Genomic DNA, 17,653 nt, shown 5'->3' on the forward strand with positions numbered 1-17,653 from the left:
TTGAGAAACAGGAGGTGAGGACTGCAAGATTGAGAAAGATGTTAATGCAGATTTAGATGAGGGAAATGTTGTTAGGTAAGATAAATTAATTTATTATTGAGTTGGGTGGTAGGCTTCTCTGAACAGAAAAGTCTTCAGAGAGCATTTAAAGGAAGAAAGATTAGGGCAAAGCCTGACAGCACAAGGGAGAGTGTTCCAGAGGGTAGGTGCTGCACGACAGAAGTCCTGCAGTCTAGCATGAGAAGAGGTGATAGTCGCGGATGCAAGGAGTAGGTCATTGTTGGATCTTAGTGGACGGGCTGGAGTATACTAGTTTATTAGAGAGGATAGGTAGAGGGGAGCGGTGTTGGTGAGAGCTTTGTATGTAAGGGTGAGAATTTTGAATTTAATTCTGCTGTGGATGGGGAGATAATGAAGGGACAGCAGATACAGAGCGACGGGAAAGGTGGATCAGCCTGGCAGAGGCATTTAGAAAGGATTGAAGGGGGGAGAGGTGGGAAAAAGTAAGGCCAGTAAGTAGGTTATTGAAGTAGTCAAGTCGAGAAATAACAAGGGAGTGGATTAGTAGCTTTGGGGTGTTAGCGCTCAGAAAAGGTTGAATCTTGGAAATATTGCGTAGATGGTTGAAGCAGGATGTAGAAAGTGATTGGATATGGGGGATGAAGGATAGATTTGAGTCTATTGTAACTCCGAGGCAGTGGACTTGGAGCGATGGGGAAATGGTGATGCCATCAACAGGGATAGAGAAGTCAGAAGTCGGCATAGAGCTTGAGGGGGCGATAAGAAGGAGCTCAGTCTTGGACATGTTAATCTTTAGGTGGTGAGAGGCCATACAGGAAGAAATACCAGAAAAGCAGTCGTTGATGTGAGAAAGGACAGAGGGAGAGAGAGCAGGGGAGGAGAGGTAGATCTGGGTGTCATCAGCATAGAGGTGATATTTGAAGCCATAACTATTGATACGTTTACCAAGCAAAGAAGTATAAATGGAGAAGAGTAGAGGACCCAGAACAGATCCTAGAGGTACTCCAACAGACAAAGGTATTGGAGAGGAGGAGTCGCCAGCAAATGACACAGAAAAAGACCTGTGAGAAAGATAGAAATGAATCCAGGAAAGAGCGTGTCAGAAAGGCCAAAAGAGCTAAGGGTCTGTAGGAGGATGGGGTGGTCAACTGTGTCAAAGGCAGCTGAGAGGTCAAGTAAGATGAGTATAGAATAGTGGCCAATATTTTTAGCAGAGAGAAGATTGTTAGTAACCTTGGTAAAGGCAGTCTCAGTTGAGTGTTTGAGGCGGAATCCATATTGCAGGGGGTCAAGCAAGGAGTTGGTGGACATAAAGTGGGTTAGGCGATTGTAAACTAGTTTTTTCAGGAGTTTTGATGTTAGTGGAAGCAGTGATATGGTGCGGTACCTTTCAGGAGAATTAGGAGGGCTTTTTAAGTATGGGAGTGACTTTTGCGTGTTTGAAAGAAGATGGGAATGAGCCGGTAGAGAGAGAAAGGTTGAAGATGTGGGTAAGAGGAGTGAGGGTGGAAGATAGGGAGGGTATTAGATGGGAAGGGATAGGGTCAAGCGGGCAGGTAGTGAGGCGTGAGGAAGATAGTAAGTAAGAAACTTCATTCTTAGTGGCTGGATGGAAGATGCAGAGGGAGTAACTGAGCCTGTTGTTGGAATATTGCAGGTTCGTGTTGGGATGTTGCTTCAGATAGTACATGTTTTGTTTAAAAAGTCGTCTGCCACTAAAGACAGATGGAGGGGCAGGTGGGTAGAGAAGAGAGTTAACGGTGGAGAAGAGTTGTTTAGGGTTTGAGGAACGAGTAGATATGAGACAAGAGAAGTAGGTTTGCTTGGCTAAGTGAAGGGCCGAAGTGTATAAACGAAGAATAAACCTTAAATGTATGAAATCAGGTTCAGAGTGAGTTTTCTTCCAGACACGCTCAGCAGGGCAGGTGAGTCTAGTGCAGAGGCGAGAGTTTTGTTATAGTGGGCTGTAGCGAGATCAGGACAGGTTATAGTGGAAGTGTGAGGGAGGAGATCTTGAATGATTTTTGAAAATTGGAGCAGATCCACAGCATGTAGATTTCTACAGGATCGGGGGCGGAAATGGAAGTGGGTTTGGTGGTTGCATTAATATTATAGGTGACTAGGTGATGGTCTGAAATATGAAAAGGGCGACAGGTGAGGTTAGATATAAAGCAGAGGTAGGAAAACACCAGGTCGATAGAGTGTCCATCACGGTGAGTAGGGAATAGGGTGGATTGTGAGAGACCGAAGGAGGATGTGAGTGAAAGAAGTTTAAGCAGCGGTGCAAATGCCATGTGTTAATATGTTTCTGCCTATTCAATATAGAGCAAGAATACATAATTCGCTAATCTGTTTTTCTGTCCTAAAAGCAAATTATTCTACATGTACTACACTGTTATAAGAGTAAAATGTCCAGATGTTGGTTTGTATATGGACTGTATAGATTGAGTCTTCTTATCTTAGCATAGTCTACTAGGTAGTATAATTCTTAGCACTAGCATTATACAACATAATATTGCACCATTAAACTTAATGTAGCTCGCTCCTGCTCTGGTCTGGTAGCGGGAGTAAGCTAAATTCAGTTTAATGGCACGATCGGGCCGGCTGTGAGTAGACAGCTGCCCAGATGCGCTTAGAAAAGAAAAACGACCCACTCAGTAGAGCAAAGAGCGGCAGTCTGAAAAACTGTAATTTATAATAAATAATGGCCGCAATATTATGTTGTATAATGCTAGCGCTAAGATTATTTTCTAGGTTTATACTGCCCCTTTAACAGTAAGGTAGGAAGATAATTGACCATGCTTCTGAGCAGAACTGGTAGAGGTCAATATATAATTTTGAGTTTAAAGTGCACGTGGTTAAGATTTAAGGCCCAGCAATCAATCAAAGATTGAAATCTTAAATAACCATAAAGGTTTGTCTGATATGATCTTAAATCTTTTCTGAAAAGCATTGAAGCTGTTCTAAATGTGTTAACAGATAGGGTGAAACATCAGTGAGTGTCCAAACTTAAACTGTAAAAATATTCAAACAGCTTATTTAAAGTAATGAAAATTAATTTCATTTGAATTGCTTTAAATAAGCTGTTTTTAGCTCTTTTTCGAAAAAGTGTATTTAGGTATTTTGCCTATAAAGCTGTGCTTTTACAACATAACTCCTGTATATAACCTGAGCAGATACAGACTTGTAATAGGAACCTGTGGATTTCACGATACACTGAGAACAGTATACAAACTTATATGCTGTTGGTGACCGAGTGATACATTCTGTTTCCGAATCCGTCTTAAAGTTATATGAAACCCAAAATTTTGCTTTGATGATTCAGATAGATCATGCAATTTTAAACAACTTTCTAATTTACTTCTATTATACTTTTTTCTTTGTTCAGGAACATATGCTTAAAAACAGGCCCATTTCGGGAGCACTTTATGGCAGCAGTTTTGCAAGAATGGTATCCGTTTGCAAGAGCACTAGATGGCAGCACTATTTCCTGCCATGTAGTGCTACTTAGGTATCTCTTCAACAAAGAATATCATGGGAACAAAGCAAATTTGATAATAGAAGTACATTTTAAACGTTTTTTAAAATGGTATGCTCTGAATCACAAAAGAAAATGTTTGAGTTTCATATCCCTTTAACAGTGCAGCGGCAGAGTACAATACCTGGACATGGAACTATACTCCTAAATGACTACATAAATCGCAGAGAGAAGGCATCTTTGTGTAATGCCTGAGTCCAAGTAACCCAGTGAGTGCAATGTTATAGAGGCTGGGTCCAGTTTGGTCCGTATACTGCACATGGGGGTTTCTTGTTATTTGATTTCTTTTTGCTGATAACAAAGGGAAGAGGACCAGCTATAGAAGAACCTTAGATGATTTCTCCCAGTGCAAGGAACAGTTTTTGAACAAATCTTTGACTTTGGTTAATTACTATTGTTTTAGTGCTTTGTGAGTTTGGAATATGTGTGTTATATTATCCCTTTTATGTGACTACATACAGTATATATGCATATGTTTAAAAAATGTAACTCAATATCCACATAAAGGTCTAGATTGCAAGTGGAGCACAAAAGTGTTAGTGCTATGGTACATTTACATTGCCCAAGCTCAATCTATGCAACTTCCATTTTGTCACTCATATTATAAGTGCAAAGTTATTTTTTTTTTTCACAGGAGCAATAGTCTAGTTCTCACATATGCATGCTTGATGCTCACTAATTCCCTTACATAATACATGTCCATAGCTGCATGAAAACTGATTCAGATAGAGGGGCCGATTTAAAAAGCAGCGTATGCTGCTATTGTCGCACAAGCCTTCAGGCTCGCTGGAAACTTAAGTTAAGAAGCAGCGGTGGACAGCAATCATCCCGATCGGATACGCCCGCACATTAATAAATCAGCCCCATAGTATACAATTATAAACAACTTTCTACTTTACTTCTATTATAAACATGTCTTCATTCTCTTGGTATCTTTTGTTGAAAAGCAGGGACTTAAGCTCAGAAGCGTGCACTTGTTTTTAGTACTATATGGCAGCTGTTTTGCAAGAATGTTATCCATTTGCCAGAGCACTAGATGCCATGCCACACAGCGCTCCAACACATTCATAGGTATCTCTTCAACAAAGAATACCATGTGAATTAAATAAATTTATTAAAGGAACTTTCCAGTCAAAATATAAATGCACATAGATGAATTATGTCTTTGGATGGAAACATATTTGCAAAAATGCTTCTAGTTAAAGTTATGACTGTTTTAGTGTTAACATTTTTCTGTGTATATGAAGCATAGCTAGATATTCTCAGTGCACTGGCATTTTACATACTGCAGCTGTTCTGAGTGCCAGTAGGGCTTGTATCATGTTGGCAATTAACAAATTAAGTAATTGCCAGATGGTACAAGCACCTAAGGATCTCTGAGTAAGTTCTGAGTGTAAAATGCTGGTGTACAGTGCATACCTAAATACACTTTTGAAATAGCTATAGCTTTTATTAGAAGTATTTTTGCTAATACATGTCTATTATAAAAATGCTTTCATTCAAAACTGAAATCCATTCATGTGGACTCCAATTTTGTCTGGAATGCCCCTTTAATAGAAGTGAATTGGAAACTTTTTTTTTTCCAATTGTATGTTCTGTCTGAACCCCAAAAGAAAATATTTGGGTTTCATATCTCTTTAAGATACATTTAACTGACTTTTATTTCTATAGCACAAATTCATCGGTATAAAAAATGCTAATATCTATGAAAACCTCCTTTATCTTTTCTTAGGTTTTTTAAGTGCATGATCTTAAAATAATTCATTATCAAAAGGGCATTTTGATTTGAAAGATAACAACAGGATATATAAACATATGTAAATTATGTTTTAAATACCTATTACCTATTTAAAGGGACACTCAAGTCAAAATTAAACTTTCCTGATTCAGATAAAGCATGCAATTTTAAACAACTTTCCAAATTACATCCATTAACAAAATGTGCACAGTCTTTTTATATTTACAATTTTTTGAGTCACCAGCTCCTACTGAGCATGTGCAAAAATTCACAGGATATATGCATATGCATTTGTGATTAGCTGATGGCTGTCACATGATGCAGTGGGAGTGGAAAAAGACATAGCTGAAATTTGTCAGAAAATAAAATCTACTTCTCACTTGACGTTCAGTACTATTGGACTGTCTTGTTATCTTGCATTTATTCATTATGCAAAGCTACTGTATTTACTGGTCCTTTAAGCTGCAAAAAACAATATTTAAATGAACTATAACAAAAAATTTGTAAGCAGCTAAATTGTAGTAAGACTCAATTAATCAACATAGGCAATGTTTTAATACTGCATAGTACAATGGTAAGAAAACAACATTTACACCGTAGCTTGAATATTTATATAGATCTGAATTATGAAATAATGAATTATTTTTTATGTTAATTTATTAATTATTTGAATGTACTGTTGAGAGTAACAAAACTCTACACAGAAAGTATCTAATTTCCTTTCACTACAGCCATTTTGTCCAAATTCTGTCTGAATTACCATAAAAATCCATGAAGGAAATGGCAGTAGCGCTGTTCTACCTACTCTAAAAAATCAAGTAACATATCACATTTTATGACCGTTTTTAGTGCCAGATGCTCACACAGTCTTTGGAATAAAATGAATAAAACAATCAAACGATTCAAACCTATACAGGAGTTAGTCATAATTTTCTTCTTTGGTGATTCAGTGTTCTTTATCCTAGCAACATTATACAGAGAAATTACATTTCCATCATTTATAGAATTTTTTTTTCTTTTTTCTTATTATTTTACGTGTTCTTGGAAGGGCCGTATAGGTTTGTATAAATCTGCAGAAAAGAGCAGGTTACTGTGAACAAGAACCTAATATTGATTTTTCTGTGGCGCAGTAAAGCAGCTCCATTCTATTTGGCTCCTGTCAAAGCCACTCTTTAACAGCTGGAGTCAAATTGCACTATTTACAGCAAGAGCCCTTGTCAAGCGGACCATAAGTATTCCAACAATACGCTATTCAAATGGCACTTTGCCACACAAATCGCTGACTTGATGAATACCCTGTGTCAATGACTAAGGCCAATGTAAAAGTTTCATTTTTGGAGAGCTTTGTACATACAAATATGCAGCTCTTCATTATTTTTGGAGCATATAATACATTGTAGGAAGCTTCAGCAGTTAATGGGTCAGGCTAACGTTCCTTGAAAAACTATTAAACCGTGTAATATAAGAATTGTGATGTTGAAAATAATTAAAATCTGCTTAGATACATCAAGTATGCTTGACAACATTAATATGGATCTTGTGTCATCTGCATTTGTCACACAAGGCTGAGCAGTGGCCTTCTGTTATTGGGACTCACTTGGCACGTGCAGCACAATAACAAAATGAGAAAGGCCACAACACCATGAAATTGAGGCATTCTTCTTTTGTAACCCGCATTTACATGAGCACAAATGTTGTGACACAGCAAAGTCTTTGAAGTTAGCCTGCTGCTTCACAGCAGCAATAGACAAATCTGAATTCATTAACCTGCAGGTCCCTTTAAACGTACGACTACAGCAGGAACTGAGTGAGTTATCAATCAGGGCTTACTTTCCAATGGAATTGTTCTTCGTGACATAGCAGGAAGAGTGCTCCATTCAAATGAAGAAACACTTGTATGATACAACTTTTCACCCTTAACCCCTTGGCTTCTGCAGAAGGCTGGCACTATTTAATTCTGAACTTACATAATCCATAGCTATAAATTATGCTTTTCCCCCAAAATGAATTATGTAAGCTATCTGTTTTTATAAAGAGATGGTAAAATAAAAACATAATTTCCTGTAAAATGTTACATTATGGGTAGTATATATTAAAACCTTACCTTGTATTATTTATTTGGACTTCTTATCAATGCAGTTTAATTCAGAAAAAAATGTCTGAAGAGTCTAGAACCCCCTAATAGGTTAATATAAATATTGCTTTAAAAAAAAAAGCCTTTTTCAAATGGTATATCCCTGGGTTACATAACAGTACAAATGTTGTAACCAAAGAGACAATATAAAAATACTTTTAAAACATATATATTGTGTGTGTCTATATGTACCATATAGTGTTTATTTACTGATGTATGTATCATGTGTATGCATTTTAAATAACTGTACATTTAATTGCAGCCACATAATACTAAAAACGTAAATTTTTACTTGTCACTAAAAAATACATTTTTGCAAATTTTTTTTTTTTGCAAATTTAAAATTCCTTTCTTTAGCACATCATAGACTTCAAACCCTTCTACGGACACTATATCAAACATAGTTTTCAATTGTAGAGGTCATATAAAACCCTCGTTTTGTTTTCTTACTTTGTGGGATGTCTTCTCAGAGTGCAGCATCAGATTATGTGGCAGGTGGCCAAGTTTATAAGAGTTGGATGTCTTGGGAGTGACTCTTTTATTTCTTGATGTCTCTTGAGAAGCTAGAGCTACAGTGTCTATCATCACAAAATTGAAATCTTCACAAGATTTTAGAATGGCCTTTGCCATTTCCCCTGTCTCGTGGCGCTCCAAAGTACCTGTAGAAACACAAATAGCACAGATAGAAATGAACAATATTTAGCTTGCAGTCACATATTGGCTTATTATGTTTTTATTTCAAGCTGATTTCTTTTTTCTTTTGCTTAATGATACACATATAAGGTTGAACTGAAAAACTAATATTTTAGTAAATTAACACACAAAATAAACAAATGAAAAAAATTAGATGAAATCAAATATGCACTGTAAATAGGTTTACTATTGCATGTAAAGGGACATAATAGACTTTTTTTCTTCTTTCATTATTCTGATAATACAACAGCTGATCATTTTACTTCAATTATCAAATTTGCTTCATTCTCTTTGTATACTACTGGGAGCTTGCAGTAGAAATACACTCTATGAAAATTAACCAGAGGTCAGACCTCTCATTAATTTTCTAAAAGTGCCCCAAATGCCCTCAAAATAGAGGGCATTATAGTTGTTTATAAAAAAAAAAAGGTAGCATTACTAGACAGTTTTCAGGCTTTAAAGTTGGTGGGAGGGGGTTGTTAGAAAAAACAGTGGCGTCATCACTAGGGTTGGTGTCACCTGGTGCGGTAAGTTATGGTGTCACCCCCCCCCCCCCAGAAAGCAGAAAGTTATGGTATCACCCACCCCCCCCAGAAAGCAGACACACACAGGCACACACACATACGAACACTCAGACACACTTAAAAACACACTTAGATGCACACACAAACACTCAGAAACACACTCAGACACACACACAAAAACACTGAGACACACACACACACAAAAACACTGAGACACACACACACACACAAAAACTCAGACACGCACACACAAAAACTCAGACACACACACATACAAAATATGTAAATTGCACTGCATTAATTATAAAGCTCATGTCTAGAGCTGCTCCCTGGCTCAGCAGAGCATAAAATGAAACAAAAACAGAGCACTCTAAAATAAACCACTGAAGAAAAGGTTTAGGTGCGCAAACTATGAAAATTCTGCTCTCTGACTCTGTTCCAAGTCTGTCAGTGCACAGCCCTGGGCCGTCCCTACCGCTTCTTATGGCCAATCACCTCTGTACTCTGCCCACCCCCGGACCCCCGCCTGCCCTCCCCTCCTACCTCTTCAGTGTGCACTTAGTGTACCGTAACCATACCGGTCTTGTGGGCATCATAAGTGGCTCCTTCACTTTAGAGACAGTGTCAGACAGTCAAACATAAAAATGGTAGAATTTAGAAAAAGTATGTAAGTATGTATGTAGCTGCCTTGCAAATTTAATCAACAGATGCCTCATTCTTAAAAGTCCAGGAGGTAGCCATTGACCTAGTAGAATGTGCAGTAAAATATTAAGGAGGAGACTGTCTCATCTCCAAGTAAGCCTTACAAATCAAAAGATTCAACCAAGAGTCTAACAAAACAGCTGTACCCTTCTAACCCTTCCTGGAACCAGAAAAATGAACAAACAAATTAGAAAATCCTTAGTAGCCTTTAAATAAAATTTTGAGAATTCATGTATTCAATCACTGGCTTTATCCTGACTAAAGGCTGAACACAACTCTGAATATCAGGAAATTTAGCAATCTTCTTGTGAAAGAGCTGAAATCAGGCCTTTTAAAGAACTGGTGGATAAACATGTATCCAAAACATCTTGAAGAAATCAATGAATTCTAGGAATACTAAAAGAGTTCCAACTAAATCCATGCTCCACACAGCAATAAATAAAAGCCTTTCAAACCTTGTAATAAATTTGAAAGAATTCAGAAAAATCTCTCCACCTTAAAACTAAGCATTCAATTTCCAAGCCATCAAGCTTAAAGATTTGAGATCCTTATGAAAAATTGGACCTTAAGAAAGAAGGTCATGGCAAAGAGGAATGGGTCACAGAGGACAACTGGACATCTGAACTGGATCTGCAAACCAAGTTCTGTGAGGCCAGGATGGAGAAATCAAAATTACTAAGGAGTCTTCATACTTGATCTTGACTTTCACTCTTGGCAATAGACAGCAAGAGCAAATATGTTAGCCAGACAAAACAACAAAGGAACTACAAGAGCATCCACAAACTCTGCCTGAGGATCACTGGACCTCACAAAGTATCTGGGTAGCTTGTTTAATTGAGAAGCCATCAGATTTTTCTGGAAGTCACCACAGATCCAAAATCTGTACAGGGAGTTCAGAATTATTAGGCAAGTTGTATTTTTGAGGATTAATTTTATTATTGAACAACAACCATGTTCTCAATGAACCCAAAAAACTCATTAATATCAAAGCTGAATATTTTTGGAAGTAGTTTTTAGTTTGTTTTTAGTTTTAGCTATTTTAGGGGGATATCTGTGTGTGCAGGTGACTATTACTGTGCATAATTATTAGGCAACTTAACAAAAAACAAATATATACCCATTTCAATTATTTATTTTTACCAGTGAAACCAATATAACATCTCAACATTCACAAATATACATTTCTGACATTCAAAAACAAAACAAAAACAAATCAGTGACAAATATAGCCACCTTTCTTTGCAAGGACACTCAAAAGCCTGCCATCCATGGATTCTGTCAGTGTTTTGATCTGTTCACCATCAACATTGCGTGCAGCAGCAACCACAGCCTCCCAGACACTGTTCAGAGAGGTGTACTGTTGTCCCTCCTTGTAAATCTCACATTTGATGATGGACCACAGGTTCTCAATGGGGTTCAGATCAGGTAAACAAGGAGGCCATGTCATTAGATTTTCTTCTTTTATACCCTTTCTTGCCAGCCACGCTGTGGAGTACTTGGACGCGTGTGATGGAGCATTGTCCTGCATGAAAATCATGTTTTTCTTGAAGGATGCAGACTTCTTCCTGTACCACTGCTTGAAGAAGGTGTCTTCCAGAAACTGGCAGTAGGACTGGGAGTTGAGCTTGACTCCATCCTCAACCCGAAAAGGCCCCACAAGCTCATCTTTGATGATACCAGCCCAAACCAGTACTCCACCTCCACCTTGCTGGCGTCTGAGTCGGACTGGAGCTCTCTGCCCTTTACCAATCCAGCCACGGGCCCATCGATCTGGCCCATCAAGACTCACTCTCATTTCATCAGTCCATAAAACCTTAGAAAAATCAGTCTTGAGATATTTCTTGGCCCAGTCTTGACGTTTCAGCTTGTGTGTCTTGTTCAGTGGTGGTCGTCTTTCAGCCTTTCTTACCTTGGCCATGTCTCTGAGTATTGCACACCTTGTGCTTTTGGGCACTCCAGTGATGTTGCAGCTCTGAAATATGGCCAAACTGGTGGCAAGTGGCATCTTGGCAGCTGCACGCTTGACTTTTCTCAGTTCATGGGCAGTTATTTTGCGCCTTGGTTTTTCCACACGCTTCTTGCGACCCTGTTGACTATTTTGAATGAAACGCTTGATTGTTCGATGATCACGCTTCAGAAGCTTTGCAATTTTAAGAGTGCTGCATCCCTCTGCAAGATATCTCACTATTTTTGACTTTTCTGAGCCTGTCAAGTCCTTCTTTTGACCCATTTTGCCAAAGGAAAGGAAGTTGCCTAATAATTATGCACACCTGATATAGGGTGTTGATGTCATTAGACCACACCCCTTCTCATTACAGAGATGAACATCACCTAATATGCTTAATTGGTAGTAGGCTTTCGAGCCTATACAGCTTGGAGTAAGACAACATGCATAAAGATGATGATGTGGTCAAAATACTCATTTGCCTAATAATTCTGCACTCCCTGTATATATGTTTATATATATTCATATACATATATATTTAAATTTGCTGCCCGACTTACCCCCTTTGCTGTGCTTAGGTTCTGTGCCGTGTCTGACGGCATGAGAATGAGGCTCTCATTGGAGCCTATGGAAACACGCTCTTGTGCGAGGTCATGTTCACATTGCACCTAACTTGTAATACCAGCACATATTTGCATGCACTGATATTACCCAGTTGAGTGCAAATATCACTTTCGCGGAAGTGATATTTTTTACTCAACTTGTAAACTGGTCCATATTAATGACAAGCATAATAATCGTGATAGTAAATAAAAGCAAGAAAAACATAAAATCTTACACCCCTTAAAGAAGCTCTTGGTAGAATTGAAAATCTTACCCCTTCACATAAACCAGAAGCATTAATTCTTCAGCCAGCAGTGCTAAAAATAGACAAGAATGCATGTGTGAAAAACCGAACGCATGCTAGTCTGCCAGGGTCAACGTGCACAAAATTTAAAATATATGCGCAAGGATTGAAAAATACAAAGATGTATATGTATGTATCTCAATGTTAAAGCCCTTTGCTTGCATTTTTTTTTCTAGCACCTGAGATTTCATATCTTTGAGCTTTTATAACTTTTTTGTGAAATATTTCTTTGAATATTTTTTTTATTATATGGTGTTATTTTTAGTGTAACTATACTTTGCAATGTATTTTTTACGTGTTTTGTGCAACTTTTATGTTTTGCAAAATAAACAGAGCTCTGAAATCGCTGTAATCATTCTAGCGTAAGTCGTGATTTCACTCAAACGATCATATTTACTTTCAACTTGTAATACCAGCGGTAAGCCCAACAAGCGCAAACCATCAGGATAAATGTGGCCCATAATTTAAAAATGCCTGTCACAACAGTCCTCTGGCTATATTGTACTACTCTCAAGTGCTTATAGGCTAAGACAGTGCCTACAAAAAAAAAACACATAATCACTTATTAGGCACTCTATCACAACCTGGGACTGAACCTGGGATCTCAGCTTCTCAGCTTCTCATGCTATTGCTTTTGCTGTGTGCTATCCTTGCACTTGGGCTGCAGCTAGTTTCTTTGCCTGGTTGGCTTTTTATTTTCCTTCACTTTGGTCCCACCTGCCTGCAGCTGCAGGTAATTGGGAATTACTCTCTGGTTATAAAATTCCAGCTCTTTCAGCAGTCATTGCCTGAGTTACTACTCAGGATGTGCATTTCTATTTGGAATGCTCTATTTTACAGACTTGGACTTGGACTTGGATTTGGACTTGGATTTGGATTCCAGGCTCTGCTTGTTCTCTGCCACTTGATACCTCATTGGATTTGCTATTTACTTTGATCTCAGAACTGAACTTTGACTACGCTTTGCTTTAACCCCTTGTACCTTGCTGTATTGTTTGCCTTTCTGTTGCTAACCTGAATTGTCCTCAACCTCGCTCAAGCCTGACACCTTGTGACTGTTACCTATACTGCCCTGGATTGTATCCTTTACCATTACTATTTTTTCCTTGCTTAGTATCTCTAGATTTATATAGTACTGTACAGTCCGGAACTGCATCCAGAGCTTAAGGTTGGTTGTTTCTCCTATCTCCGCCTTAATCTCTGGATTACTGTGTGCCGTACCCATACTTTGTGTGGGTATTGTACTTAACTCTCTGTCTCTCCACCTGACACTGGGGCAGGCATGACACACTCACACTACTGGATTTACCACTTGCAGGAAATTACTGTTTCCAGTAGGCAGCCAAACCAGTTATATATGTTTGACAGCAGAGGAGCAATGTACTGTATATGGAGTATGATGATGACCCAACAGGAGGAGGCTAGAGACCGGTTTCTGCAACATCTGTGGAAGGCCTGTAACTAACTTCCACTGGGTGTAATTGTGGCAAAACTGGGCCTCAAATCAGTAACAAAGACCTTTCTCTCTGAATAACATCTTGAGAGCCTGCATTCTTCAACTTACTCCTGTGGAGGCAAAGATAAGACTAGTTTCCAGTAAGGTGGGAAGTTTTTTAAGGGCTTTTTGAGTTTTGGGAATCTTTGCCTCCTCCTACTGGTCAGGGGAGGTATTTTCCAGAGTAATGGCTTGTGGGCTTTCACTACCTTTATGAAAGAAACACAGATTTAGTCTACATAAAATGATTTCTTAATTATAAAAAAACTGATTATAATACCATTTTCAATACTTTTTTACTAGGTTTATTACAAAACCATATATTGTCATATGGGATATTAGTCATTGGGATATTAGACAATGTTTTAATTAAGGTAAGTATTGCCTAGGGGCATAATCCTCATTAGTTTCTTCTTCTCCTCTCATCAGCCAGTTATACAGTTACTGATTTATTATTATTTTTTTTACCCCCCACAGGTTTTATATCCCACTAATGAAGCAAAGTGACATTACTTATAACTTAAAGTTTTTTTTCATAATTCAGATAGAACATACAATTTAACATTCCAATTCACATATATTGTCAAATGTGTGTTATTCTCTTGGTATAATCTGTTGAATGAACAGCAGTGTACTACTGGGATCTAGCTGAACACAATGGGGCCCATTTATCAAGCTCCGAACGGAGCTTGTGGGCCCGTGTTTCTGGCGAGTCTTCAGACTCGCCAGAAACAGCAGTTATGAAGCAGCGGTCTAAAGACCGCTGCTCCATAACCCCTGTCTGCCTGCTCTGAGCAGGCGGACAGGAATCACCGGAATTCAACACCTCCCTGCTGGCGGCCCATTGGTCGCGAATCTGCAGGGTGCGGCGTTGCACCAGCAGCTCTTGTGAGCTGCTGGTGCAATGCTGAATACGGAGCGCGTATTGCTCTCCGTATTCAGCGAGGTCTTGCAAGACCTTTGATAAATTGGCCCCATTGAGTGAGCCAATAAATAGAAGCATATATTTGCAGCCACCAATTTGCAGCCACCAATCAGCAGCTAGCTCCCAGTAGTGTATTGTTACTCCTGAGCCTACCTAGTTATGCTTCACAAAAAAAAATACCAAATGTATGTATGTAGCAAATTTGATAATAGAAGTAAACTGGATATGTTTAAATTGATATGCACTGTGTGAATAATGAATTAATAAAATTGACTCTACTTATTTTCTAATTTTATAGTAAAGACATTAATTGAAATGTATTCAGTCATATCTGTGCCTGAGTATAAGTTTTTTATATGCCTTCATACAAGAGGCTTTAAATATTTCTATTACGTTTATATTTTTATTTTATTCTTTAAAGTTTGAGTGACACAAAGGGGAACATATGATAAAGTCTGTAAACATCAGGTATATAGATATCAGTTTCTTCCGAGTGTACATATTTTTAGCAGGTACAGTTTTTTTTAACTAAACCTATCTAATCTATTAAATAATAGTCACAATACACATAGAATATGCTCATAATATACCGTTTTCCTGAATTTAGTTGAAATGTAACTTAAACCACGCACAACCAAACTTAGACAAGTCAGCTAAAACGTGTTCAAGACTGCCATGTGCGCAAAATATGGTCTTAAATTCAATAAAACTGGAAATACTTCTAATTTTCCCCAATTTCTATGTTATTCCACACTGAAGAACTGAACAAGTTAAAGTCAACATAACAAATAGAAAGGAAGACAAATGACTTGAGAGGCCTCTCAGTGAATCTATGAGCATATGTACTCTCTGAGCATCTGATAAATTGAAAACACAAAGTGCTAAATAGCTTTTATAAAAACATATTGTTCATCTCAGCGAACTAATGTAATATGAGCATGCAAACATTGTGTACTATCTTTTTTCATTACAGAAAGTTCACACAACTCCTTTAGAAAATATCCGTAGCTGCAACAGCATATCTTAAATATTATTAAACTATTATGCTATTATGCAATTTTTCCATTTACTAAAACATGTTCTGCTAATAAAACATCATTGTTCATAGAACAAACTAAGCTTGTGAGTGTTGAGGTCATGCTGGATGTGACATGCAACTCTCCATTTTAAAAAATAAAATGGAGAAAAACAGATCCTAACATTGTACTAGCTTATGTACCTGCGCCAACGGAGCTTGGCAAAAAAACATGGTCATTCACGTTGTTACTTAGGCTCCCATGTAGAATGACAAACTTATAGGGGTATATCTATCAAGCTCCGTGTTTATGAAGCAGCGGTCTAAAGACTGCTGCTCCATAACCTGTCTGCCTGCTCTGAGGAAGCGGACAGACATTGCTGCAATTCAACCCTATCGAATACGATTGGGTTAATTAACACCCCCTGCTATCGGCCGTGAATCTGCAGGAGGTGGCGTTGCACCAGCAGTTAACAAGAGCTGCTGGTGCAATGCTGAATGTGGAGAGCGTATTGCTCTCCGCATACAGCGAGGTCTGTCGGACATGATCCGCAATGTCGGATCATGTCCGACAGGCCTTTCATAAATAGGTCCCATATTGTTGGAATCAAAGTTATATACCCTTTTCTATATCAGATTTTTGGACCAACCCTCCTTTCAGAGACCGCTGCTTCTTAACTGCTGTTTCGCAAGGAAACAGGGGCATCAGGGGCCATTCTGCCCTTGATAAATCGGCTCCTTAGTGTTAAGTTCGGGCTGTAAAGATGACCTTAAGCAATAAAGTTTTCTTCAGTAAAGCTTACAACTATTAAAAATAAAGCTCTGGTTTTCTAAGAAAGAAAAAAGCACAGGGACATACTGTACATTCTTTGGAAAAACAAACATTCAACTCACAGAAAATGTTAACACCCTGTGCCCAAAATCATGAGGCCTCCACAACACTGAAGCTACTATAATAGATAGCAAACACATCTTATAACTATTAAAAATAGTGTTTATAAAAATAAAAATAAGGGGAATGGCATATTTATTTATTTTTTACTTTTACACGACAGTGAGATGCAAAAGTCAGAAGAATCCAGTAGGAAAGCCCTTGACCCCTGCAGGAGAACTATTGGGAACTGGCTTTTTACTCATTGAAGGAAGGGGGCACATTTAGCTGTAGCTCAAGTGGGAGGGGGTTAAGGAGGAGGAGGGGAATAAGGAGGAGAGAGGAATGATGAGTCATTAGGAGTTGCATCCTTCTATTTCCTGTCCTTTTTTATTTTATTTTTTATTTTACTGAGATAGATGTTAGTGTTCTGTTGGGTTTTGCACAGCTGGGTTTGGAGAGAGGAAGCTAGTTTTCCTTTTACTCTTGCTTATAGAGATTATAAATGAGAGAATTAAAGGGACACTAAAGTTAAAATTAAACTTGTATGATTTTGATAAAGCCTGTTATAAAAATTCATAGTGTAGACATATGAGTTTATGGTTGGCTAATGGCTGTCACATGATACAGGGGGCAGGAAATGTAAGTTTTATTTTAATGTTAGAAAAAAATATACTGCTCATTTGAAATTCAGTAAGAGCATTGTCTTGCTATTACACATATGCTGATTGTGCAGCTGTAAATTATTTAATGGTACTTTAAGTGTTGTATACGTTTGTGTGTTAAATATTATGTGGTGTTATGTAGAGATATGTAGAGATTGATAAATAGTTCTTGCCAAATTTTTCACCAAATTCCTTATTTATATTTTTATTTTAGGAAGAGGTTGTTGAAGGGTAGTGTGTTATAGGAATATCTAACTTAAGGACTCACCACTGTCGACAGCTGAATGGTCAAGGTCCCTATCTCAGTCAATACTGTGAGTATTGCCAGATTCTAAATCAAACAACACAGCTCTTATCACTAGTGTCTCTAGTTTTAATGAATATAGACCAGTATTTAAAATCTTGGCTGTCAGAAAAGACTGTAATGCACCGCTTAGCAATATTCTGCAGACATCTAACATAAAAAGGGTTAAGAAAGTA

General features: G+C 38.0%; 1 protein-coding gene across 1 annotated transcript in view; it reads right to left on the bottom strand.

The window, feature by feature from the left end:
- WDR72 (WD repeat domain 72) overlaps positions 1-17,653 on the bottom strand; it is a 430,783-nt gene that overhangs the window by 197,886 nt on the left and 215,244 nt on the right. The window contains exon 14 of the mRNA XM_053717490.1: positions 7,882-8,090. Within this exon, the coding sequence (XP_053573465.1) occupies positions 7,882-8,090 (209 nt within the window). The remainder of the gene's footprint in view (positions 1-7,881; positions 8,091-17,653) is intronic.

The sequence above is a fragment of the Bombina bombina genome, chromosome 6, assembly GCF_027579735.1.
Source record: "Bombina bombina isolate aBomBom1 chromosome 6, aBomBom1.pri, whole genome shotgun sequence".
In the NCBI taxonomy this organism is placed as follows: Eukaryota; Metazoa; Chordata; class Amphibia; order Anura; family Bombinatoridae; genus Bombina; species Bombina bombina.